The following is a 27,918-nucleotide window of genomic DNA, read 5'->3' on the forward strand; positions in this document are numbered from 1 at the left end:
GAGGGTGCTAATATTGGACTTAAATTTATATAAAGAAAATAAAGATAAGAAAAATGTTTGGATACCTAAATGTCATGGCTTAAGATTGAATCTGTTCCGTGCATACGCAAGACAAAAAGTAGAATATGACAAGGGTTCCACAGGAGGCCAAGCATTATAGCATAGTTACAATAAATCATGGCATATTTTTAGCTGTTTGTGAGGACTGCAGTCTCTCTCTCTCTCTTTTTTTTTAAAGTTTATTTATTCATTTTGAGAGAGAGAGAGCATATGCAGGAAGCAGAGAGAGAGAGGGAGAGAGAGAATCCCAAGCAGGTGCTGCACTGTCAGTGCAGAGCCTGACGCGGGGCTCAAACCCACCAAGGGTAAGATTATGACCTGAGCCAAAACCAAGAGTCAGACGCTTAACCAAGTGAATCATTCAGGCACCCCACTGCAGTCTCGTTTTCACAGTTTTGATTTTTTTTCCAGGCTAGTGCAGTTAAATAGAGGAGGGGGTATAATTATTTTCCTCACTGATTCTGTTCTAGCTTGCTCCATTTCTTAACACAAAGTGTAGTAACAAATAATTGTACATGTGGTAAAAATTTATGTGTTAGTCAAGTATTGATGAAGTATTTTCTGGTAATTCCATCTACTTTCCCCTAATCATTATGTATCATTTGAGAATATGCATCATATTCTGTAAAATCCATGTTACCCATCTTCTAGATTATAGAGGCAGAAAAAAACTGTTTAGTTTGCAAGGCATTATGGCACAGAGAGTGCACATCCCTTTGCTCCCCCATCTCCTCCTCCCACAGACACCTTTCTTAAGCGGCAGCTTTCTCTTTGTCATTCCAGAGGCTTCAGAGCAGAGACCTCTAATGCAATTTCTGTTTTTCCTCAAGAAATTATGGCGAACAGTCGAGTGGGTAGGCTTAGAGACATTTTCTATATATAGTCTGTGTATCCTTGATTCTAAAACACTTGATAAAAACAGATTTGTAATGTTTTGAAATTCAGAATGTGTCTTGCAATCAATGTCAAAAGAAATCTGTCTGTTTCCAGGCAGAACTGTAAGTTTTGCTGTTTGTCATTGTGCACGAGCATGCCTAGTGTTGTGTGGAAGGTATCTTGCCATCTGCTTGCCAACTCAGATGAGTTATTTGTAACAGTACTTTACGCAGGTGAATTTTATTTGTACATTTTATTTTATTTAATTAAATAATTTTTATTTTTTACCATAGGTATTTGCATCTTTTTTCTTTTTATCTTTTCACTTATCTCCTACCTCCCACCCCCCACCTCTGGCAACCACCAGTCTGTTCTCTGTATCTATGGGTTTGTTCTTGGTTTTGTTTTAGGTTCCATATACACAGGAGGTCATACAGTATTTGTGTTTTGCTGTCTACCTTATTTCACTCCACGTAATGCCCTCGAGGTTCATCCATGTTGTTTGTTACAAATGGCAAGATATAATTCTCTTTTATGGCTGAATAATATTCCATTGTGTGTGTGTGTGTGTGTGTGTGTGTGTGTGTATGCACATCTTCTTTATCCATTCATCCACTGATGGAGATACTTAAGCTGCTTCCATATCAAGGCTATTGTAAATGGTGCTGCAATGAACATGGGGGTACAGATATCCTTTTGAGGGTATCCTTTTCATTTTCTTCAGATAGAAGTGGAATTGCTGGATCATATGGTAGGTTTATTTTTTTAATGGTTTTTTTTTTTATTTATTTTGAGAGCGAGAGAGAGAGAGAGAGCGAGCAGGGGAGGGGCAGAGAGAGAGGGAGAGAGAGAATCTAGAGCAGACTCTGCACTGACAGACCCTGACACAGGGCCTGAACTCACAAACTAGGAGATCATGACCCGAACCAAAATCAAGAGTCAGACGTTTAACTGACTGAGCCACCCAGGCACCCCAGTAGTTCGGTTTTTAATTTCTTGAGTAATTTCCATACTGTTTTCCATAGTGGCTGTACCAATTTACATTCCTACCAACAGCGTGAACAAGGGTTCCCTTTTCTCCACACCTTTTCCAACACTGGCCATTTCTTATGTTTTTGATGGTAGCCATTCTAACAGGCATGAGGTGATGTCGCACTGTGATTTTGATTTGCATTTCCCTGGTGATTAAAAGATGCATTTTTCATGTACATGTTGTCCATTTCTATATCTTCTTTGGAAAAATGTCTCTTCAGATCTTTTGCATTTTAAAATCACATTGGGTTTTTTTTCTTCTTCTTCTTCTTCTTTTTTTTTTTTTTTGCTATTGAGTTGTATGAGTTCTTTATATATTTTGGATATTAGTGCCTTATCAGATATGTGATTTGCAAATATTTTCTCTTATTTGGTAGGTTGCCTTTTCATTTCATTGATGGTTTCCTTTACTGCACAGAAGATTTTTGGTTTGATGGTGTGCCGCTTGTTTATTTTTGTTTTTGTTGCCTTTGCTTTTGGTGGCACATTCAAAAAATCATCACCAAGGCCAATGTCAAGGAGCTTATTGCCTATGTTTTCTTCTAGGAGTTTTATGGTTTCAAGTCTTATATTCAAGTTTTTCATCCAAGTTGAGTTAATTTTTGTGTATGGTATAAGATAGTGGCTGAGTTTCACTCTTTTACATGTGGCTGTCCAGTTTTACTAGCAATTTCAGGTGAATTTTAATTTAATTCTAGACTCCCATTTGACTTTTAAAGATTATAATTCAGCAAACCTAAACTCTTTTTTTTTAATGTGGAAGATTTCCCATTATATGTCAAACAATGAATTTAAAAATGGGGGGTTGTCACATACTTTGGACTAGATAAGAAAACTTTCAGAGTGGGAAGAGATTGTGTGACCAATTCATGGGCTGAGGAGTTTTACTTGGGAATGGCACACCTGTTAAAGGGTTCTAGCTAACTTGTTCCCTGAAAGTTTTTATGAAAATGTTTAATATTTAGTGCAAATAATATAAAAATGTATAAAGAAAAGTCAGTAAACTCCTTTCCCACTCCTCCACCCATTTCTACTCTCTCTTCCCCTAGAAGGAGGATCCTTCCATGTCTTTCTTTATGTTCATGCATGATGTGCCTATATAGATTTTTGCAATGATATTATGCTAATCCTAAGACTCCCTATAGTGGATTTGTCAGGGTTGCATCCACAGGTCCTCAGATCTCTTTACTGTTTCCGTGTGCGCTGGCTCCTGGTGTAATCACCCTCCCCACAGCCTGCACCTGGGTTGCCTTGTGGGCAGCCCTCAGGTTGCTGGAACATACTTTGCTTGTGTTCATAGGAGCCCAGAAGCATGTAAAAATTTACACCTCAGCCACTAGCCTTGGCTAATCACTGATAAATGCAAAGTGTAAACTCTAGCTCTCCTGCTCCCCTCATGAATATAATTGAGTCAGTCATTCAGGTAGTTTCCTGACTTTGTTTTGTTTTGTTTTAGACACTAAACACAATGCTAAAATGTACAGCTTTGTACATATATCCTCTGCTCGAGTGTACGGAGTTTGAACTAAGCCACTGCACACTACTGAGATAAAGTGGTAAACCTCTAAGTCTGCAGAATGGTCTAAGGGAGAGAACTAGGCAACAGAATTTTGATTCTTTCCTTCAACAAATATTTACTGGTCTTCTTTCACGTGCAAGTTCTGTGTAAGGCCTACATGTTCAGTAGAGAACAAAACAGAAATGGTTTCTGCCCTCTTGGAACTTGTGTAGTCAGGGGTGGGAGGGAGACATTCAGCAACAATCTCATAAGTAAATCTTTGCAAATTGAATAAATGCTATGAAGAGAAAATTGAGTGGTCTGCAAGGGTGTAACTGAGGGACTTAGATTGGGAAATCAGGAACAACTTCTCTGGGGAAGTGACAGTTATTAGAAAATAAAAATAAAAAATTTTTCCAATGTTTAGATTATTTACACAATCCTAAAATTCATTCTAAGGAGTTTTTATTTTACTTTGCATTTACTTGAATTGAACAGACATGAAATTGACTTTTGCTTCAACTTGCAATGTCTGCAGAATAGCCCTCTTTTTGCTGAATTCTTTGAAACTCCCTTTGCTATCCTGTCCTCTCAATCCCTTCCCCTGTCCTTTCATATTTATTTCATTTTAAAAATTGTGATAATATTTCCAAGGTGGCATTTTCTGACCTTCTAGCCCACCTCTTTTCTGGCCCACATCAGGCTGATATATAGAGGGAGATTTTTGGTGAAGCAGTAAACAACAGGAGATCTATAAATATGAAAGATGGTCATACTGGCAGGAGAAGGCGCTGAGGTATCTGGAGGTTGGAATCCTACTACTACTACCACTACCTAATCCTACTGCTTCCTTGTAAGAGGAATACACCTGATGTAACTCATTAACTAGTGCCTGGGACCTCCAGGATAGGTGGAAAGGGAAGGGAGTGAAAATGAAGGAGACCACAGAGAGCAGGAGACCGCTGATGCCATGATAGTCCCTGACACAGTGTAGGTGTTCACTAAATATTTGTTGAGTAAATGAATACATGAATGATGCTCACTGGAGTAAATTGCACATGAACTGATTGATCAGCAGCCTCACACGAAAAGGCAAGGTGCTGTTTTGCATTAGGCCCTGGACTCACTCACTCACTCTGTGAACATGATGATCTACTGATTAGAATGTTTTCTGGCAATTCCTGTGCCTAGGTTTCTAAATGCTAAGGGGTCAGGTAAGAATACATGCCATCCTTTCTCAAGATGGGGGAAATTTCAGATATGAATGAGATAGGGGAGAGGAAGCAAACCAAGGGCACAGGCAGGGGTGGGTGCTGGGACTGAGCATCCAGGGTTGAGTTCATTTGACGTGATCAGACCAGAGGTCACTGTCTGGAGGCTAAGATAACATCATCTTCCTGCACCAAAACCGGATACAGCAGTCATTTGTCTGGGAACCAAGGAGTCCTGTGTCACCAGAGTCGTGAAAGGCTGGTTTGGGCAGGGAAATGCATAACCCAGTTGGTGACAGCCAGGGTTCTTCTCACCTTAAGTAGGCTGGACATAATCATAATGACTTCTTGGGTGTTTTGAGTGGCTACCCAGAAGGGTAAGATGTGAAGAGGATCTGATTTATATTTAATTTTTTAATGGCAATTTGAGAGAGATTGGAATAGCCACTCAAAATCAGCTATATATTAAGCACATATGCAAACTACTAGACTAGGTGCCATGGGATATGAAAGGATATGGATGAGGAGGAGAGAAAAAGAATTTGGAGTCAGACTCAAGAATTTGAAGTCAACTCTGGGTTATATACATGAGATATATTACACATGAAAAGAAGCCGGCAATGCACGGCATTGAGCAAGTACCAAGTAACTTGGCACTTGTGAGAAGAGAATTATGCTCTCAGAATTTGGAGGAGAGAGGCTTAGCTGGAAGACTAAAGATTTAAGGTTTGAACTAGATCTTGAAGGATGAACTGCGAGAACCACCGAGGCTAAGTCTGAAAACTATTATCTTTTCTTGCTCTCCTATTCATCCAGGCTCTGCTGGCCCTCAGTGGATGAGGGGCCTAATGTAAAGGAGAGCAGGACTTTGCCTGACTTTGGCTTTGTCTCCAGGGCTTGTCACCCCTGGCTGATCTCTGCAAAGGCGGAGGCAACATGCAAGCTTCCTGCTATAGACTGGCCTGGTATTGTGGGCTATTATTGTCTTCAAAAACTGGGTGTGTGAGCCATGCTGCTAAGGTCTTGAGCATAAAATTCTAGAGGCTATGTGTTCTTTAAAAATTTCCCCTTCTTCTTAGGACCAGTAATGTTCAGAAATTCAAAGACAGAGACTTATGCCCTTGGGAATCTTTGATTCGTTAGCAAGTACAACCCTGAACACTTAGGGTTGGTGAAGTGTGGTACATTTTTCTTAACTCCAATTTTTTCTCAATCTCAGAGCTACTTTCATTTGTCTGGCAGTGTCCCCATATAAGGGGGCACTCTGGAGAAGTATAAGTATTTTCCCTCCTTTTATTATTATTTTTTTCACATTCTTGAACCAGCTGTCGCTTACTCCTTCCTGCCCTGCCCTGGTCCCAGAGTTTCTGACTTCTCCCTAGAGGCACTTATTGGAAACTTTTTGAGCCAGTGGAGAATCAACTTAGAGGCTTTTCTACTTTTAGACCAATGGGAATATTGTGTGTCATGGATGGAAAGATTTGAATACTACAACTATCACACTGAGGCTACATAACAAGGCTAGTTCCATGTCTTGGCACACAGCCAGAGTTAACTTTGCTTTGCTGGATGTAGATACAATGAATTCTGTTTGACCAAGAAATCATGTGTAACAAATGCTTTTGCAAAACCTTGTCCGTTTAGCAGTTACTTCAATAAAGATGTGCTTCAGCAAGGGGTTTTTGTATAACAGCTGTGTTTAAACACCTATCTTAACATTTAAAAAAATGAACTTTTTATTTTAGAGTACTTTTTTGATTTATAGAGAAGTTGTGAAGATACTATAGAAAGTTCCCATATACTTCATACCCAGTTCCCCCCGTAATTATTAACATCTTAAATTAGTGTGGTACATTTGTTACAATCCATGAACCAATACTGATACATTATTATTACTAAAATTCATACTTTATTCAGATTTCTTTAGTTTCTGTATAATATTCCCTTTCTGTTCCAAGATCCCATATTTCATTTAATCCTCATGTCTTCTTAGGCTCCTCTTGAATGGGATTTTTTTTTTTTTAACTTTCCTTGTTTTTGATGACCTTGACAAGTTTGAGAAGTACTGGTCAGGTATTTTATAGAATGTTCTTCAACTGGGATTTATCTGACACCTTTCTCATAATTATACTGGGGCTATGCAGTTTTGGGAGGAAGAGCACAGAGATGAAGAGCCAGTTTTATCACATCACACGAGGGTATGCACTATCAGCATGACCTATTATCATTGGTGTTATCTTGGTCACCTGGCTCAGGTGGCATTTGTCAGGTTTCTCCACTGTGAAATCACTCTTTCTTCTTCCCTTCCCATACTCCACTCTTTGGAATGTAGTAACTATGTGTAGCTCGTGCTTAAGGAGTATTAGGCCCCATCTCCTAGAGGGCAGAGTATCTACATAAATTATTTGGAATTCTTCCTGTCAGAAGATCTGTCTATTCTCCCTCATTCATTTATTCAATAATTTATATCAGTATAAACTCATGGATATTTATTTTATACTTTCGGTTATAATTGACTACAATTTTATTTTGTGCTCAAATTCTTCCAGTTTTGGCTATTGTCTCCTGTGTCAGTTTGATCTACACTGTCACTGCAGGGTTTTTTGATCACTCCCTTACTTTCTGGCACCACAAGATATTCCAGGCTCACCTTGCGTATTTCCTACCCCAGTCCTAGAATCAGCCATTTCTTCAGGAGTTCAGGAGAACTGTGTTAGAATACAAAGATCTAGGGGCTGGCTGTGCTTCATGCTCCTTGAGTATCATTGGTTAGAGGCCCTCACAGCTGACAGAGCGAGGAAGTATTTATGTACTCTGAACCTTGTATATATACACAGCTGTAAATATTGCTATATTAAGCAGTCTATATGTTAAAGTAAACTTCATGAGTTCGTACTGATGTCTCCAACTATAGTGCATTACCATGTGGGTCATTCTAGACACCTCCCCTTGCCTTGTAACCTTCCACCCCAATAGTAGGGCCACTGACTCCTACCGTCATCCATTTACTTAAGTGTTCAATTCCAGTATACATGTACAGCGAGCAGTCTCTGAATTATGAACCAGTAGCCTCATGGGAAACTTTATCAAGTAGAGTAATGTATTTTGTATAGTTCCTTTTGCTTTTAGTATTGCAAACTTCACTTCTTTCCAAAGTCAGCACCCCTTTCTCTTCAAGTCATACTTCACCCATTCCCCTCTCTCAACATGGCCCCAGTCCCACAGTTGCTGTTGAATATATAGAATTGCTTTAAATTTGGGGAAGAGAGGTAGAGAGATCGTTTGTGCTATAGGATGGAAGGGACTTCTGCTCTCATTCTCCTCAGGTACCCTGGGTTTACCTCTGAAAAACAAAAGGATGATGTTGGAGGGGAAAAAGCAAGAGACACCAAAGAGAAGATAATGTTTTGTTTAATATAAACATAGATCTAGCATATAAGTGAATAGGAAAGGAAGACATACTTCTTGAGTGCCAGCCATGTCCTAGAGTCTCTGTTAGGAGTGAGTTCTTACATATTTTTTTTCTCCTTTTCCCCTTACAGTAATATAGATTAAATATACAGATATAGAATCTATGATATAGATTAAAAACAAAATCTTGTGGTGCCTGGGTGGCTTAGTTGAGCATCTGAATCTTTATTTTAGGCCAGGTCATGATCCCAGGGTCTTGGGATGGAGCTCCACACTGGGCTCCACACTCAGTGTGGAGCCTGCTGGATTCTCTCTCTCTCTCTCTCTCTCTCTCTCTCTCTCTCTCTCTTTCTTCCCATCTGTCCCTTTCCCCCTCTTGCGCCTGCTCTCTAAATAAATAAATAAATAAATAAATACCTTTAATAAAGTAAATAAATAAAACCAAATCTTTATTTTACATATAAAGGAACTGAGGTGCAGAGAGGCTTATTAACTTGTCTAAGATCACACGGTAAGAATTTGAACCTAGATCTCCTTAACTCTGAAGCTTTGGCAGCACGTCAAAATCATCTCAGCCTTTGGGGTGCCTGGCTGGCTTAGTCAGTAGAGCAGCCAACTCATGATCTCAATGTCTTGAGTTCAAGCACCAAGTTGAGTGTGGAGTCTACTTAAAAACAAACAAGCAAACAAACAAACAAAAGTCATCTGGGCTTTTAAAAAAGAAAATAAATAAACAAACAGAAAACCTTGCCTGAGCCCTATCCCAGACCAGGTTGAATCCCAATGTCTGAGGGTAGGGATGGGCATTAGCATTTTTAAGTGCCCCCGTTGATTATAATGTGCAAGCCAAGGTTGAGAATCATGGCTCTGCTTGGAGAGACAGTCTCTCTCCTACTTTTCTCCTAAAAGAAGGGAAAGGGCATTTTCTGAACCAATGTGCATTCTAAATACTCTCAGAGGATCCACCTCTATTCCCTATTTCCTACTCCATACAGGGGTTCTTATCATCTCTGAATAACTGCTAGCAGGCAGACAGAGTCAGAGCAGAGGTTATTATGGATGGAAGAGAAGTAGAGATTCAATCCAGTAAAGTTAATCTGTGTTTCTCTTCTCATGAGACATGTATGCATAGTGCTGATAGATTGTCAAAGCACAATGTCAAATAGTGTCAAGAAAATTTAATATGATTTTCAAAATGTGCTGGAAAATTTTGTTTGTTGAATATTCATACACCAATACCAAATAGTACTGACTTAATATCTTGGTTTATATGGAGTGAAAGAAGATGGAGCCTAGGTCTATTGCTGGTGGAAAAAAATGTATGAGTTCCTGAGATTAGATCTGTAAGATATCTAAGATATAACATTGTACCACATGATTTTCAAAGTACTATAATGTACCATTCCTATCAATTATAAAAACCCATTCTTTTACAGTCTCCTTTTAGCCTTGAAAGCAACTATAGCAAGGAATATTTAAAAAATATCAAAACAGCATTAATGCTTTGAACACTGTTTCAAATATTATGAAGAATATTTTATTTTTTTAAATTCAAAAAAATTTTTTTAAATGTTTATTTATTTTTGAGAGAGAGACAGGCATGAGCAGGGGAGAGCAGAGAGAGAGGGACACACAGAATCCCAAGCAGACTTCAGGCTCTGAGCTGTCAGCACGAAGCCTGACATGGGGCTCAAACTCATGAATGGCAAGATCATGACCTGAGCCAAAGTTGGCCACTCAACCGACTGAGCCACTTAGATGCCCCTATGAAGAACATGTTAGTATATTCAAATATAATAAAAGCTAAATGGATAAATGCAGGCATTCTTGGAGTTGGCAAAACATGTCATTTTTCTAATAGTTACCCATGACATTTATTTTAAGATACATAAAACCAGAGTACCTCCTAACATGAATTTTATCAATAGACTTTTGTTTTATTTATTTTTTAAATGCTTTATTTATTTTTGAGATAGAGAAAGAGAGAGAGCGCGCGACTGCACGCAAGTGGGGGAGGGGCAGAAAGAGGGGGACAGAGGATCTGAAGCAGGCTCTGCGCTACTGATAGAGGTGAGCCCGATGTGAAGCGGAACTCACGAATTGTGAGATCATGACCTAAGCAGAAGTCAGATGTTCAACTGACTGAGCCACCCACGTGCCCTCAACTTCTGTTTTAATGAAGAAGTAGAAACAGTGTTGAGACCAGAATACCCATCCTCCACCCCGTTCTACCAGCCACCTTCCATAGCACCACCTACTAGTGACTCAGATGCTACCATCACTACTCCGATTTCTGTGATTCCTGATTGCTTGGTCATTGTTGGGTGGATAGGGAGTTCCTCAAGTTGTCAAACCATACTGTGGATATTGCACATTAAAGAGAGTGCCTGATTATTGTGCTACAAACTGCACAGTGAATATATTTCTTTGGTTTACACTGGTGTAACAGCTTTTTAGCTTTGACCAGTTTGTTGTTCAGTTACTTTTATTTGTCTTGCAGATGATCTCTTTCATCTGACTATTTGCTCCTCAGATGAAACGCTCAGCCTATTTTGTCATGATCATCTTGCCAGATTATAGCAGTTTTTTCCACTGAACCTTGCTATCTTTCAGTCCCAAGCCAGTTTTGCATTAGGGTTACTGACTCAGTGAATATTCAGCCATGTTCTTTAAGACTCTGGAGCAATTCCCTCGTATAATTATTGCACATCATCAGGTAATCTCCCACTTTTTGCCCAAGATTCTCTCTTTCTTTCTTTTTCTTTTCTTTTTTTTTTTTTTAAGTAGTCTCCACATCCAGTATGGAGTCCAATGCAGGGCTTGAACTCACAACCTTGAGTTAAAGAGCTGAGCTAAGATCAAGAGTCAGATGCTTAACTGACTGAGCCTCCCAGGTGCCCCTGAGATTCTTTTTTATCAGAAAATTTCAAACACACAAAGTGGAGAAAATAGTAAATCAAATTCGCATCTAACTTCTGCAGCAGTCACCTCATCCTTACTCTTGTTTCAGCTGTGCCTTACCTGTTCTTCCTCTTTTTGAAGTGAATTCAAGATTTCCTTTGAACATATTTCATTATGTATCTGCAAAAGTTAAGGATTTCTGAAAAATTGTAGACACAATACTATTAAACACATTTAAAAATGAATCGTTCTTTGATTTTAGAAAATAATATCCAAATAGTGTTCAAATTTCTTCAGTTATCTTGGAGTTTCTTTTAAATTGGTTTAAATCAGGGGCGCCTGCGTGGCTCAGTCGGTTAAGCGCCCGACTTTGGCTCAGGTCATGATCTCGCGGTCCGTGAGTTCGAGCCCCTCGTCGGGCTCTGTGCTGACAGCTCAGAGCCTGGAGTCTGTTTCGGATTCTGTGTCTCCCTCTCTCTGACCCTCCCCCGTTCATGCTCTGTCTCTCTCTCTCTAAAAAATAAATAAAAACGTTAAAAAAAATTAATTGGTTTAAATCAGAATTTCAAGGTCCAGATAGTACATTTGGGTTAGTATATCGTTTAAATCTCTTTTATTCTGTAGGTACCTCATCCTCTTTTGACTTTACTGCAATTTATTTTTATTTTTTAATTTTCTTAACATTTATTTATTATTGAGAGAAAGAGAGACACAGAGCATGAGCAGGGGAGGGGTAGAGAGAGGGGGCGACATAGAATCTGAAGTATGCACCAGGCTCTGAGCTGTCAGCACAGAGCCCGACGCAGGGCTCGAACTCGCAAACTGAGAGATCGTGACCTGGGCCGAAGTCGGTCGCTTAACCAACTGAGCCACCCAGGCGCCCAGCCCCCCGCTCCTCACCGCAATTTATTTGTTAAAGAAATTGAATTGTTTTGTAGTATTTCCTCAAGATTAAATTATACTGATTGTTTTCCTGAAGTGTCTTCTTACATGGTTTTCTGTGCCCTATATTTCCTGTAAACTGGTATTTAAATTGAGAGGCTTCAATTTTTTGGCAAGACTACTTCAGAAGGTGCTGTGTGTTCTTCCATCAGGAGGCCTTCAGTGAATGTTTGTACCTCCTTTTGTGATGTCAGCAGTCACTGATGATTATTACCTAGCTTCATCACTTAGATGTTTATATAATGATGATACTCTAATGCTATCAATTTGATTCTTTCATTATCTGGAATACTTTAAGGAGAAACTTTCCCTCATCAGTTATTTGGTTGTTGTGTGGTACAGTTTGTGCAGCAAAGCATATTGACTGTTGGTATTTCCTCCTTTTATTTGTTTTCTGAATAATGAATTGGTTCCAAAGATGAACAATGATTCCTTTAGATTATCATTATGAACACATAGGTATCAACATATCTGATGTGTTTCCATTCTTATTGCTGTTCAAAGTTTTACTACTTTGGCTAGTAGGAGCCACTTGAAGTTGGTTCCTGAGTCCCTTTGACACAACCCTAGTAGTTTTAGATAGCACCTTTGCTTTCTGATATGACAAAATATTCCAATCTCATAGACCTCCCACCTTAGGCTTGGAATCAGCCATTTTCCCAAAGAATTTGGTTCATTGTAGTGGAAAATAGTATTTAGACATCACAATCTTGTGCTGAGGCAGAAGGTAATATTTAGTAAAGACCTATAGGGAATGAGGGAAGGAGTTGTGTGGATATTTGGGAGAATAGCATTCCAGACAGAAGGAACAGCAGGTGCAAAGAATATGAGGCTGGAACAGAGGGAGCAAGAAGAGGAAAGTAGTGGGAAAGAAAGAGGTGATGGGGAGCAGACTAGGGAGGGCCTTGTAGGCTATCTGAAGGACTTTAGGTTTGCTTGGCATAGGTGGGAGCCATTGGAGGGTTTTGAGCAGAGGAATGAGGAATAATCTTTTGTTTTAACTGAATCACTAGTGCTGGGCTGTTATTGGACTGAACAGGCTTCAAAGCAGAATCTGGCAGACCAGTGAGAAGGCTATCACAGTAAACCAGGTGAGAGGTGATGTGGCTAAGGCCAGTGTGGTAGCAGTGGAGATGATAAGGAGTCAGGTGCTAGATATATTTTGAAAATGGAACCCACAGAATTTGCTGAAGGATCTGACTTGGAATGTAAGGAAAGAGGATTCAATGTGACTCCAAGTTTTGTGGCCTGAACTATAAGTGAAATCATAAAACATCATGATAATATGAGTGGCGTCTCTTCTGTGGGTCAGTGCTGTGTTTGGGGGAGGGACAGTAGAGGGGTCAGGGAAAGCCCCACAGAAGACTAGATACTTAAACTAAGTCATGAGGTATATGTAGGAGGACCCATGAACAAGAGGGGAAAGAGCATTCTGAACAGAGGGAGTGACCGAGGAAGTAGAAGGTTAAACTTTGGGAGAGGTGGGTGTCTTGCATGAGTACAACTTATGTAAATGCAGAGTCCTGAAAGGACAATGGGTTTGGAATTATGATTTGGTTTTGGAGTACAGGGATCTATGGCAGGAAATGAGTCTAGAGAGGTAGAGGGAGACCTTATATATTCCACGATAAGAATTTGAATTTTGCTTTATGGATGATAAGGAGACTAGGACTTTTTAAGCCTGGGAATGTCATTATCAGGTTTATACCTCAGAAAGATCATGTGGGCAGTTCAGTGAGAGAGATTGAAGATAAAGAAAAAATGAAACTTCAATCATTTTAAGAATTCATCAAAGATCACTTTATCATTAAAAGAAAGAGAAATATCTTCACTTCTTCCTAACAACTCCGTCTCTGAGTGCAGTTTTTACTTTCTACCTCTCATTACAAGTAACACGACCATGAGCAATTATAACAATTTTTTAATTCAGATTTAGTTTTTAAGATAAATTCTCAGGCCTTTGGAAAGACACACACAAATCCCATCTGTTTTTTAATTATTCTTGGATGAATAACACTGAACTATATAGTGTTTTCATATGCCAAGGAGGGTGTGACCACCAGACAGTATGTTTTAACTGCTGTATGTTTTAACAGAACATGTTACCATAAGAAGCATTTGACATTTAGTCAAAGGTTCCCATAATATGAGTTGGGGGCTAAAATCATGGTTCTATTACGGCATATTGAATTTGGATGAACTTCACATTTTTGTGAAGAGCTAGTTAACATAATGAGATTTTTATCTCTTCTGGTTGAACTAGAAGTTGAGTACTTTACTCCTGATAGTTTCTCTCTCTGTGATGACATTAACAAAGAAATCAGTCATTTGTCAAAATGACTTTTACTCAACAATGTGACGTCCAAGTAGAACAGATAGGAGTTGCTTTGATTTTATTTTTGTTTGAAATAGAGGACTATTGCCACAGTGCCCAATGTGGAGCTCTCCTTGACATGTTCGGTGTTTGTTTGTTTTTCCCACCTAACCCCTCACCCACTCTGATCTTCCACTTGATCATTCCTTTCTCCTTCTAGCTTTGATGGTCTGTTTTCCATTCTATAGTTCACAGGATGTTTGGGGACATGCTGTTTTTCAAATCTTTCTTCAAAACAGTGATACCAAACAATCATTAAACCCATTATAAAAATTGTTGATTTATACAAATATCTCATTATCTTTCTTAAAAATAATTTTATCATATAAGACAAATACCAAACCAATATTCCTTGGTAGAGATGGAGTCTAAACTGGCTCTGGAAGGCATCCATTGGATTTTTCATTTAGCATAATTAGTTAATATAAATGCAAAATCATGTAACTAGGAACCATTAGTAAGATAAAAGAAGAGTTTTGTTGGACAGAATCAGATTTATTAAAAATCAAACATTTATTGAGCACATACTATGTGCCAGGCAATGTGCAAAGTAACAGAGATGCCTGAACTGGAAAGGCAGCCCTTGCCTTTATTAAAGTATCATGGAGAATTTATTTTCTATATAGAGTCAAAAACAATCTGGAGGGAGGAGTTCAGATGGTGGAGTAGTAGGGGGACCCTGGGCTTGCCTTGTCCCTCAAACACAGCTAGATCAGCATCAAATCATTTTGAACACCTAGGAAATTGATCTGCAGATTAAAAGAACAATCTGCATAATTTGAGATAGAGAACCTGGAAGGCTTATTTTAACAAATCAAAGCACACCTAGTTAAAGGTCCAAACACTTCCCACTGCAAGCAAGGAGGAACTCTGCAGAGGACTGACCTGGGGGAAAGAGCAGCCAAATCACAACAGCAGAGTGCACACAGCATACACCAGAAACACTTCTTGAAGTGTCAGGCTCTGGACAGTGTATGACCCCTTCTTAATATAGTATTACTTTCAGGAGCAGGAAACATAACAAGCTTTCATAACATGCAAAAGACAGAGACCTGGACAAAATGACAAGACAGAGGAATTCTCCTCCAAAGAAAGATCAAGAAGAAACCACAGCCAGAGATTTGTTCAAAACAGATATAAGCAATATATCTGAACAAGAATTTAGAACAATAGTCATAAGAATACTAGCTGGGCTTTAAAAAAAAAAAAAGAGCTAGAAGTCACCAGGGAACCACTTGCTGCAGAGATTAAAGGCCTAAAAACTAGTCAGGCAGAAATAAAAAATACTATAACTGAGTTGCAAAACTGGATGTAATCACAAGGATGAAAGAAGCAGAGGAATGAATAGATGACATAGAAGACAAAATTATGAAAATAATGCAGCTGAAAAGAAGAGGGGGAAAAAACTATTAGATCATGAATATAGACTTAGGGAACTCAGTGATTCTATAAAGCACAATAATATCCATATCATAGGAGTCCCAGAAGAAGAGCAGGAAAATGGGGCAGGTTTATTCGAACAAAGTATAGCTGACAACCTCCCTAATCTGGGGAAGAAAATAGGCACTCAAGTCCAAGAGGCACAGAGAACTCCCCTTAAGATCAACAAAAACAGGTCAACACCAAGACATATCAGAGTGAAACTTGCAAAATATAAAGATAAAAAGAGAATTCTGAAAGCAGCTAGGGACAAAAGATCCTTAACCTAGAAGGGCAGACACATAAGAGTAGCAGCAGACCTGTTTACAGAAACTTGGTAGGCCAGAAGGGATTGGCATGACATATTCAATATGCTAAATGGGGAAAATATGCAGCCAAGAATACTTTATCCAGCAAGACTGTCATTCAGAATAGAAGGAGAGATAAAGAGTTTCCAAGACAAGCAAAAACTAAAGGAATTTGTGAACACTAAACCAGCTCTGCAAGAATTATTAAAGAGTACCCTTTAATCGGGAGAGACCAAAAGCAACAAAGAATGGAAAGGAACAGAGGCAATCTACAGCAACAGTGACTTTACAGGAAATACAATGGCATTAAATTCATAGTACCCTGAATGTAAATGGACTAAATGCCCCAATCAAAAGACATAGGGTATCATAATGGATAAAAAAAAAAAAAAAAAAAAAAAAAAAACAAGGCCCATCAATATGTTGCTTACAAGAGACTCATTTTAGACTCAAAGACACCTCCAGATTGAAAGTGAGGGGATGGACATCAAAAGAAAGCTGGAGTAGCCATACTTTTATCAGACAAACTAGAGTTTAAGCCAAAGACTATAGCAAGAGATGAAGAAGGACGCTATATCATAATAAAGGGGTCTATCCAACAAGATTTAACAATTATAAATATTTATGCCCCCAACTTGAAGAAGCCAAATATATAAATCAATTAAGAACAAACTTAAAGAAACTCATTGATAATGATACCATCATAATAGGGAACTTTAACACTCCATTTACAACAGTGGACAAATCATCTAAGCAGAAGATCAACAAGGAAACAATGGCTTTGAATGCCACACTGGACCAGATGGACTTAACAGATATATTCAGAGCATTTCACCCCAAAGCAGCAGAATACACATTTCTTTTTGAGTGCATATGGAACATTCCCTAGAATAGATCACATACTGGTGCACAAATCAGGCCTCAACAAGTACAAAAGGATTGAGATCATACCATGCATATTTTCAGCCAACAATGTTATGAAACTTGAAGTCAACCACAAGAAAAAATTTGGAAAGGCCACAAATACATGGAGGCTAAAGAATATCCTACTAAAGAATGAAGGGGTTAACCAGGAAATTAAAGAAGAAATTACAAAATACATGGATGAAAAAGTGAAAACACAACAGTCCAAAACCTCTGGGATGCAGCAAAGGTGGTTATAAGAGGGAAGTATATGGCAATACCAGATCCTTCTCAAGAAGCAAGAAAAGTCTCAAATATACAACTTAACCTTACACCTAAAGGAGCTGGAATAAGAACAGCAAATAAAGCCCAAAACTAGCAGAAGGGAAATAATAAATATTAGAGCAAAAATAAATGATATAGAAACTAAAAAAACAGAACAGACCAATGAAACTAGGAGGTGGTTCTTTGAAAGATTAACAAAATTGATAACCCCCTGGCCAGACTTATTAACCATCAGAGAGAGAGAGAGAGAGAGAGAGAGAGAGAGAGAGAGAGGACCCAAATAAATAGAATCGTGAATGAAAGAGGAGGATCACAACCAACACCAGAGAAATACAATTATAATGCTCATATTATGAGCAATTATATGCCAACAAATTTGGCAATCTGGAAGAAATGGATAAATGCCTAGAAACATATAAACTACCTGAAACAAAACTAAAACAGGAAGAAATAGAAAATTTGAACAGACTCATAACCAGCAAAGAAATTGAATTAGTAATCAAAAATCTCCCAACAAACAAGTCTGGGGCTGGATGGCTTCCCAGGGGAATTCTATCAAACATCTAAAGAAGAATTAATACCTATTCTTCTGAAACGATTCCAAAAAATAGAAACAGAAGGAAAACTTCCAAATTCATTCTATAAGGCCAACATTACCTTGATTCCAAAACCAGACAAAGACCTTAATAAAAAGGAGAATTACAGGCCAATATCCTGATGAACATGGATGCCAAAATTCTCAAGGTACTAGCAAATCGAATCCAATGGTACATTAAAAGAATTATTCACCACAATCAAGTGGGATTTATTCCTGGGCTGCAGGGGTGGTTCAATATTCACAAATCAATCAACGTGATATATCACATTAGTAAAAGAGCATAAGAACCATATGATCCTCTCAGTAGATGAAGAAAAAGCATTTGATAAATATAGCAAAGTAGGGATAGAAGGAACAGACTTTAATATCATAAAGGTCATATACAAAAGACCCACAGCTAATATCCTCAATGGAGAAAAACTGAGAGCTTTCCCCCTAAGGTCAGGAACACAGCAGGAATGCCTACTCTCATCACTGTTGTTCAACGTAGTACTGGAAGTCCTAGCCTCAGCAATTAGACAATAAAAAGAAATAAAAGGCATCCAAATTGGCAAGGAAAAAGCCAAACTTTCACTCTTCACAGATGACATGATACTCTATGTGGAAAACCTGAAAGACTCCACCAAAAAATTGCCAGAACTGATACATGAATTCAGCAAAGTCACAAGATATAAAATCAATGTTCAGAAATCTGTGGTATTTCTATACACCAATAATGAAGCAGCAGAAAAAGAAATCAAGGAATCAATCCCACTTAAAATTGCCTCAAAAGTCATAAGATACCTAGGAATAAACTTAACCAAAGAGGTAAAAGATCTGTACTCTGGAAACTATAGAACACTTATGAAAGAAACTGAAGAAGGCACAAAGAAATAGAAAAACGTTCCATGCTCATGAATTAGAACAAATATTGCTAAAATGTTCACACTGCCCAAATCAATCTACACATTCAATGCAATCCCTATCAAAATAACACCAGCATTTTTCACAGAGATAGAACAAACAATTCTAAAATTTGTATGGAGCCAGAAAAGACTCCAAATAGCCAAAGAAAAACAAAGCGGGAGGCATCACAATTCCAGACTTCAAGCTGTATTACAAAGCTGTAATCAAGACAGTGTGGTACTGGCACAAAAACAGACACGTAGGTCAATGAAACAAATAAAGAACCCAGAAATGGACCCACAACTATATGGTCAACTAGTCTTTGACAAATCAGGAAGAAATACTCAATGAAAAAAAGACAGTCTCTTTAACAAATGGTGTTGGGAAAACTGGACAGTGACATGCGGAAGAATGAAACTGGACCACTTTCTTAATCATACACAAAAACAGATTCAGTGGAATACTACTTGGCAATGAGAAAGAATGAAATATGGCCTTTTCTAGCAACGTGGATGAAACTGGAGAGTGTTATGCTAAGTGAAATAAGTCATACAGAGAAAGAGAGATACCATATGTTTTCACTCTTATGTGGATCCTGAGAAACTTAACAGAAGTCCATGGGAGAGGGGAAGGGAAAAAAAAAGTTAGAGAGGGAGAGAGGCAAACCATAAGAGACTCTTAAAAACTGAGAATAAACTGAGGGTTGATGGGCGGTGGGAGGGAGGGGAAAGTGGGTGATGGGCATTGAGGAGGGCACCTGTTGGGATGAGCACTGGGTGTTGTATGGAAGCCAACTTGACAATAAATTTCATATTTAAAAAAATAAAATAATAAAATAAAATGCATTCAAAATGGAGGAAAGTCCTAAATGTGAGACAGGAAACCATCAAAATCCTAGAGAACACAGGCAGCAACCTCTTTGACTTTGGCTGTAGCAACTTTTTACTAAACACATCTCCAGACGCAAGGAAAACAAAAGCAAAAATGAGCTATTGGGACCTCATCAAGATAAAAAGCTTCTGCACAGTGAAGGAAATAATCAACAAAACTAAAGGGCAACCTACGGAATGAGAGAAGATATTTGCAAATGACATATCCGATAAGGGGCTAGTATCCAAAATCTATAAAGAACTTACCAAACTTAACACCCCAAAAAGAAATGATCCAGTGAAGAAATGGGCAGAAGACATGAAAAGACATTTCTCCAAAGAAGATATATAAATGGCTGACACATGAAAAGATGCTCAACATCACTCATCATCAGGGAAATATAGATCAAAACCACAATGAGGTACCACCTCACACCTGTCAGAATGGCTAAAACGGACAACTCAGGAAACAACAGATGTTGATGAGGATGCAGAATAAGGGGAACCCTCTAGCACTGTTTGTGGGAATGCAAACTGGTGCAGCCACTTTGGAAAACAGTATGGAGTTTCCTCAAAAAGTTAAAAATAGAACTACCCTATGATCCAACAATCACACTACTAGGTATTTACCTAAAGGATACAAAAATACTGATTTGAAGGGACCCATGCACCCCAATGTTTATAGCAGCACTATCAACAATAGCCAAATTATGGAGAGAGCCCAAATGTTCATCAACTGATGAATGGATAAAGAAGATGTGGTATATATATACACAATGGAATATTACCCAGCCATCAAAAGGAATGAAATCTTGCCATTTGCAACAACATGGATGGAACTAGAGTGTATTTTGCTAAGTGAAATAAGTCAGCCAGATAAAGATAAATACCATGATTTCACTCATATGTAGAATTTAAGCAAAACAGATGAATATGGAGGAAGGGAAGGAAAAATTAAAAAAAGATAAAAACAGAGAAGGGGGCAAACCATAAGACTCTTAACTATAGAGAACAAACTGAGTTTGCTGGAGGGGAGGTGGGTTGGGGGATGGGCTAAATGGGGGATGGGTGTGAAGGAGGGCACTTGTGATGAGCACTGGGTGTTATATGTAAGTAATGAATCACTAAATTCTACTTCTGAAACCAGTACTATACTAGATGTTAAGTAACTTGAATTTAAATAAAATCTTTAAAGAAAAAGAAGTAAAACTCTATAGTGGTCACTAATTTAGTAGTTTATATGAAGAAAAATGTCTTATGGTATAATTGCATTTAGATACAAATTCTCATGCTAGAGAGGCAACGTAGAAAAAGCATGAAGTAGGAATCAGAAAATCCTATCTGCTCTCTGCTTTGTTATTTATTCGTTAATTCAACCATCTATCAAACATTTATCGACAGCCTACTCTGTAGAGCAACTTTATTACGTGCTGGGGAGCATGGTAGCAAAAAAGAGAGACCCCTCCCTGCTTTCTCTCTTTGTGTGAACATGAGCAGATGGCATAACTTTTCCTCCTCTCTAACCTTGGTTAGACTAGATGTCTGTGATCTGTTTTCAGACCTAAAATGCTAAGGTTTGTGACAGCCATGTGGAGGGAGAATTTGCCCAAGGAGCGAGCCTTGGGCCTTGAGTACTTACCTTCCTCTGGGAGAATTAGGTCTTGTCCTGATTTCAAAATAACATAAATACACAATTTGAAAATGTTTTGGTCAGCCTCTTATCTGCATTTGACTCATCTTGGCAAAGCCTGGGTGTGGCAGTTCATGCTGCGAAGACTTCGGAGGTGGGACGTTAAAGTTTGGAAAAGGTGGACGACTTGCATCAGTACAGCTGGATAGCGGTTCCCAGCCTCCTCTGCCTTCCCACCAATAATGTGGCTTCTCCTGCCACAGTGACTTTTCCTGCCACAGCATCCATCCGTGACAGGACTGTTGCTCTTGTGGTCTAATGAGCCTGGAAAAGGGATTGCTCTTCAGCCGACCAGAGGTAATCAGCTTTATGGGGCAGGAAGAACTGTTCTTGAGTTCTTCTAGTTTTTCTAGTGGGTATCAGGTAACAAGCTTCTAGTTATCTGGCTTCAAAACTGCAAAAAGTAAATAGCTTTTTTGCTTGCAGCCAAGATAACATTCCTCGAGAGAAAAAAATGGATTTCTGTAACAAAATGAGAGGGAGAGCGAGATACTTGAACATACATAGCTTTAAGAATACGAAAAACGACAACCCCAACCCAGTCAAATCTTCGTGTGCTTTAGGGAAATGAGCAGCGGGACTCAGCCAATCTATTCTTTCCAGTCAATGAAAGAGACATAGGGTTTGAGGTTCCTTCCGAAACGGGGCCGGCTAATTTAGCCCCTCCCACAAGCCCGAGGGTCTGTTATATCTCAGTTCCTTGAGTACCTCTCTCACTGAGACCGAGCACAGCAAGCAGAAGCTGAAAAAATAGAGCAAAGAGGAAGAAAACAAAAGCTGCCAATTATGGAAGATAGAAAGGGTAAGAGCAAATTGATTTGATCTGAATCCTTAAGAACAAACCAAAAAAAAAAAAAAAAAAAAGAAGGAAAAAAACCCCAAAAACCCAGACCAAAAGCAAGTACTTGAAAGAGCAAGAGGCATAAATCCCCAAATGAACTTTCCCACCCTCTCCTACAGAGAGGAGGCAGAGAAAGAACTTTGGGAAACTTTTTAGGAAGCAAAGCCCCGGGGTTTTAGTGAAGGGTGGCTCTTGAGTAAGCTGGAGGGGCTCATGAATATTCATGATCAATTTGCATTCAGCTCTAGTGTTTTAGCGGCAAATGACTCCTTCCATCCCTTTGCGGTTTTAAGAAGCAGCTGCCTCATTTATAGTCCAGAGTCATCTTGCTTTGGGTCTGTACCTCAGCGAGTTTGCTTGAAGATGCTGGGCTCTGTGTGTAGGAGATTTGTTTTGTTCTCAAATTTCCTGCGTGCTTTCCTGTTGTTAAATTAGCCAAGGGTTCTCTGCCAGGAGTTAGATAGAGAAGTTAATGTGGCAAGAGGCTGTCACAACAGGACCTCACAGTATGTCTTAAAAAAGACGAACCGCTTCTTGGGATGTGTGTATATGTATGGTGTGTGTCTGGGTGGGGGTGGAGTGAAGGGGTGGAGGGGTGAACAGTTTTATCTTAAAAAAGCAAGGCATATCTGGGTGACTATATTTAGCTTTTGTCTAAAAACTGTAAGAGCAGCCTAGTTTGCGCAGATGGTGTGCACTCTCTGTCTTTTACCTCTTTTGGGCATTTTCTGCCACGATGGAGAGCCAGCTGCTTGCCAGCCCATGGGAGTCAGGGAGAGTCTCTACAGCAGTGTGTTGTGTAGGGTTGCAAACCTTCTTCTCCATCTCTAATTTCTGATAGCCCCACACGTTTTTATCACAAAGAATGCAGAGCAATGGGATGAGTAGTCAACGGGTTCTTAATGATAGTGATATAAGCTATTAACGTTTACTAAGTCTTTACTCTGCACCGGGAGCTATTCTAAACACATTACCTGTATTATTTATTCCTCACATCAACTTAAGAGGTGAGTGCTATCATTATCATTCCCATTTTCCACATGGTGGTGATATAATGAGAGTGTTGCTTGCCTTGAGATCACACTGTTAGTGAATGGTGAATTTAGATACAGGTCATTGGACTCAGGGTCTGTAGGCTTTTTTTCTATACTCTCACTGTTACAACTCCTGAAGGCTCTGGCTACTATGGCCAGATGTGGTTGATTCTGAGTCTGCAGAGCTTTGAGCTACTGGGAGAAATGATACTGATGAAATCTCAAGTCTGAGAAGGAATCTGTGCTTTGGTATCAATTCACATACATTTTCTCATTTGGTGCTCATGGCCATTCTCTATGATAGAGCCCAGGTATTGTTAGTTTTACCCTTTTACAAAAGGAAGAGAGTGGGACCAGGAGGGGTTATGTGACAGTAATCACACAGCTAGTTTTTCCAAGTCCAGACCAGAAATACCCTCCCTCTGGTTTCCCTTCTAACCTACAGAGCGAGCCCAGTCATCTCTGAACTTCGGTCCCCACCCCCAGCCACTTTCAGTTCCCCAAGTGACCTTGTTCCTTTCCGCCCTCTCAGACTGTTACATGGCACTTGCTTCTGCCTTGAAGGCCTATCTGGCCTTCTCCTTCCCCTTCAGTCTGGAGCCCCACTGCCTAGATTTGAATCCCAGCTCCACCATTTACTAACTGAGTGCCTTGGTTTCTTCATCTATAAAATGAAGAGAATAATAATATCTGCCTCATAGCGTTATTATAAAGACTGAGGAATTTATGCAAAATTCTCAGAATAGGATCTGACGTATAGAGTATGTGTTCAGTAAATGTGAGCTGTTGCAATCATTCTTTCAAGCTTTATCTTGGTTACCAACTGCCACGTCATGCCTTCTCCTTCCCTTGAGCCTTAGGTTAACCCCTGACTTGGATGTTTCTACAACACCTCCACTGCTTACGCCTAAGCTGGTGCTCATGATACTCATCCACATTGCTGTCCTCTGCATTTCCTCCCCCTTACCCTGATTATAATTTCTTTATTCACCTTTGGATTGGCAGTGTCTAGTACAATGTTTAGCACATAATAGGAACTCAACAAATATTTAGTAAACTAAGTATTATTTTTTTAGCTGATGTTTATCCAGGAATCAGAAGGCTAGTTTAAAAGGGGACCCTATGACTCTTTTCTGATTATTGTGGTACGTGGCACCATGAGCAACAAAGTCTCCCGTGACACCTTGTATGAGGTGGTGCGGGAAGTTCTGCCCAGGAACCGGCCAGCCCAAGCACCAGGAGTTTTGGGAGATGGTGGAGCTGCAGGTCAGCTTGAAGAACTATAACCCTCTGAAGGACAAATTCTTCTTGGGCAACGTCAGGCTTACGTCCACTCCCTGCCCCACGTTCTCTGTATGTGTTTTAGGGGACCAGCAGCACTGTAATGAGGCCAAGGCTATGGTTATTCCCCACATGGACATTGAGGCATTAAAGAAACTCAGCAAGAATAAAAAATTAGTCAGGAAGCTGGCCAAGAAGTATAATGCCTTTTTTGCTTCAGAATCTCTGAGCAAGCAGATCCCACAAATCCTGGGTCCAGGCCTGACTAAGCCTGGCAAGTTCCCTTCCTTGCTGGCCTACAATGAGAACATAGTGGTCAAAGTAGATGAAGTGAACTTGGCCACATGAAGACAACAGATGATGAGCTTGTGAACAACATCCACTTAGCTGTCAATTTCCTGGTGTCATTGCTCGAGAAGAATTGGCAGAACCTACTAGCTTTGATACTTCAAGAATACCATGGGCAAGCCCCAGTACCTGTACTAAGGCACAGTTTAATAAACCCTAGTGCTGCCAAAATAAGTAAGTAAATAAAAAAATAAATGAGAAATAAAAGGGGACCTATGAGTTTTCAGTAGAGTTCCCGCTGGTACATACCGCTCTTTTATTCACTCTATTAAGATACCCCCCTAAGTGAATACGCCGAGAAACAAGATGCATCCCTTCTAGGAGGCTGATCATCAGAGCTGATGTGGCCCCATGCCAGGGTACCCAGGTTGGCCAGTCCAGCTCTGGCAGAACTTTAGCCCCCACTCCCCATTCAGCCAGGGGCCAAACTGGAGATTTCAGATGCCTCGTAGCACAACCTCACTATCTCTGAACAGAGCATCTGGTTCCAGAAATAGTGCCTCCCCAGCCCCATTTATTTATTTATTTTTTAATATATGAAATTTATTGTCAAATTGGTTTCCATACAACACCCAGTGCTCATCCCAAAATGTGCCCTCCTCCATACCCATCACCCACCCTCCTCTCCCTCCCACCCCCCATCAACACTCAGTTTGTTCTCAGTTTTTAACAGTCTCTTATGCTTTGGCTCTCTCCCACTCTAACCTCTTTTTTTTTTTCCTTCCCCTCCCCCATGGGTTTCTGTTAAGTTTCTCAGGATCCACATAAGAGTGAAACCATATGGTATCTGTCTTTCTCTGTATGGCTTATTTCACTTAGCATCACACTCTCCAGTTCCATCCACGTTGCTACAAAAGGCCATATTTCATTCTTTCTCATTGCCACGTAGTATTCCATTGTGTATATAAACCACAATTTCTTTATCCATTCATCAGTTGATGGACATTTAGGCTCTTTCCATAATTTGGCTATTGTTGAGAGTGCTTCCCCAGCCCCATTTAATAGCAACCTTATAGTCCGAGACAATGTGTTCTGGTAATAGAAGAAAAACATACACTGCAGAGGTTGGCCCTGAGTAAAATCATAAAGTACGTTAAACTTGTTTCCAGCACCCTCCCTTTCCTCTTCCTGGCATACCTTCAAAGCAATTTGACAAATATTATTGTGTGTCTACCATTTGTAAGTCCCCATGCCAGATGGGTGAGATATAAACAGTTTGCTCACAGTCTAGTGAAGGAAGACAGACATATATACAACCAACTCTAACTGAAACCAGACTCTGTGAAGTGTTAATAATAAGGGCTAACATTGATTACTATGTACCAGGCACTGTAATTTTTATATGCATTGTGTCATAGAATCTTCACAACAAACCTGTGATATCGGTTTCTGCATCTCATAGCTGAGGAGGGAAGTCACTTGGCCAAGGGCCCAGAGATAGTATAGGAAGAGGGGACATTTATTTTATTCAAGTGTAATTAACATGTGGTGTTATATTAGTTTATATTAGTTTATATTAGTCATATTAGTTTTATTGATTCAACAATTCTATACATTACTTGGTGCTCATGATGATATATGTACTCTTAATCCCCTTTACCTAGTTCATCCCCCGCTCTGGCAACTACAAGTTTGTTCTCTGAATTTAAGAGTCTATTTTTGTTTTTCCCTCTTTGTTTGTTTTGTTTCTTAAAATCCACACGAATGAAATCCTATGGTATTTGTTTTTCTCTGACTTATTTCGCTTAGCATTATACCCTCTAGATCCATCTATGTTGTTGCAAATGGCAAGATCTCAGTCTTTATTCTTTTTATGGCTGATTAATATTCCATTGAATATATATAATGCCTCTTCTTTCTTTATTTCATTTTTTTAAGTAAGCTCCATGCCCAACATGGGTCTTGAACTCACAACCCTGAGATCAAGAGTTGTGTGTTCCACTGACTGAGCCAGCCAGGTGCCCCTACCATCTCTTCTTTATTCATTCATCTATTGATGGATGCTTGGGTTGCTTCCATATCTTGGCTCTTGTAAATAATGCTGCAATAAACATAAGGGTGCATATATATATTTTAAAGTTTATTTATTTTTGAGAGAGAGAGGGAGAAGGAGAGGGAGATAGGGAAGGGCAGAGAGACGGAGAGGGAGAATCCCTAGTGGGCTCTGCACTGTCAGCACAGAGCACAATGCCGGGCTCAAACTCACGAACCTTGAGATTATGACCTGAGCCAAAATCAAGAGTTGGACACTCAACTGAGTGAGCCACACAGGTGTCCCTGGTGCACATACTTTTAAAATTAGTGTTTTCATTTTCCTTGGGTAAATACCCAGTAGTGGAATTACTAGATGATATGGTAGTTCTATTTTTATTTTTTGAGGAAGCTCCATACTGTTTTCCACAGTGGCTGCACCAGCTTGCATTCCCACCAACAGTGCATGAGGATTCATTTTTCTCCACATCCTTACCAACACTTATTATTTCATATGTTTTTGATTTTAGCTAATCTGACAGGTGTGAGGTGATATCTCATTGTGGTGTGATTTGCATTTCTCTGATGATGAGTGATGTTGAGCATCTTTTCATGTATCTGTTGGCAATCTGTATGTCTTTCTTGAAAAAATGTCTATTCATGTCTTCTGTCCATTTTTCAATGGATTATTTGGTTTGTTTGTTTTGGTGTTGAGTTGTATAAATTCTTTATATATTTTGGATATTAACCCCTTGTCAGATGTGTCATTTGCAAACATCTTCTCCCATTCAGTAGGTTGCCTTTTTGTTTTCTTGATGGTTTCCTTTGTTGTACAAAAGCTTTTTATTTTGGTGTAATATCAATAGTTTGATTTTGTTTTTGTTTCCTTTGCCAGAGGAGACTTTGAGTCACAGATTACCTATGTCATTGCAGGATCATGGGAAATGTCATTCATTCATTCGTTCATTCGTTCATTCAGCCAGGGGCCATTTATTTCTTCAATAAATGAAGGGTTTATTCATTTATTCAATACATGGCCTAGAACAGGAAGCTAACCTCTAATTTGCCATACAAGAAAGAAGTCTGAATTTATTGCACACAAACTATTATTACTAAAAAGTAATACTCCCAGTGTCGGAGTTTCTAAATATCTCCCACTTTTTCTCCATGGCTCCAAGTCT

The 27,918-nt window shown here is 39.3% G+C and overlaps 1 protein-coding gene, 1 long non-coding RNA gene and 1 pseudogene across 3 annotated transcripts in view; 2 read left to right on the forward strand and 1 right to left on the reverse strand.

Moving 5' to 3' along the window:
- Positions 1-27,918, forward strand: part of ENTPD1 (ectonucleoside triphosphate diphosphohydrolase 1) — a 133,359-nt gene that overhangs the window by 16,549 nt on the left and 88,892 nt on the right. Inside the window, exon 1 of one of the 2 annotated variants that reach the window (XM_049645485.1) lies at positions 21,653-22,064. The exons of the other annotated variant lie outside the window; for it this stretch is intronic. Within the exon in view, the coding sequence (XP_049501442.1) occupies positions 22,049-22,064 (16 nt within the window). The 5' untranslated portion in view covers positions 21,653-22,048. Of the gene's footprint in view, positions 1-21,652; positions 22,065-27,918 lie in introns of those variants that run through there. 2 annotated transcript variants of the gene reach the window in all.
- Positions 7,757-12,222, reverse strand: LOC125932833 (uncharacterized). The gene is made up of 3 exons (XR_007460762.1): positions 11,980-12,222; positions 11,110-11,169; positions 7,757-8,020 (listed from the first exon to the last, which is right to left on the reverse strand). It is a non-coding gene; the product is annotated as an uncharacterized LOC125932833 (long non-coding RNA).
- LOC125932832 (60S ribosomal protein L10a-like) lies at positions 22,058-25,399 on the forward strand (annotated as a pseudogene).

The sequence above is a fragment of the Panthera uncia genome, chromosome D2 (assembly GCF_023721935.1).
Source record: "Panthera uncia isolate 11264 chromosome D2, Puncia_PCG_1.0, whole genome shotgun sequence".
Taxonomy (NCBI): Eukaryota; Metazoa; Chordata; class Mammalia; order Carnivora; family Felidae; genus Panthera; species Panthera uncia.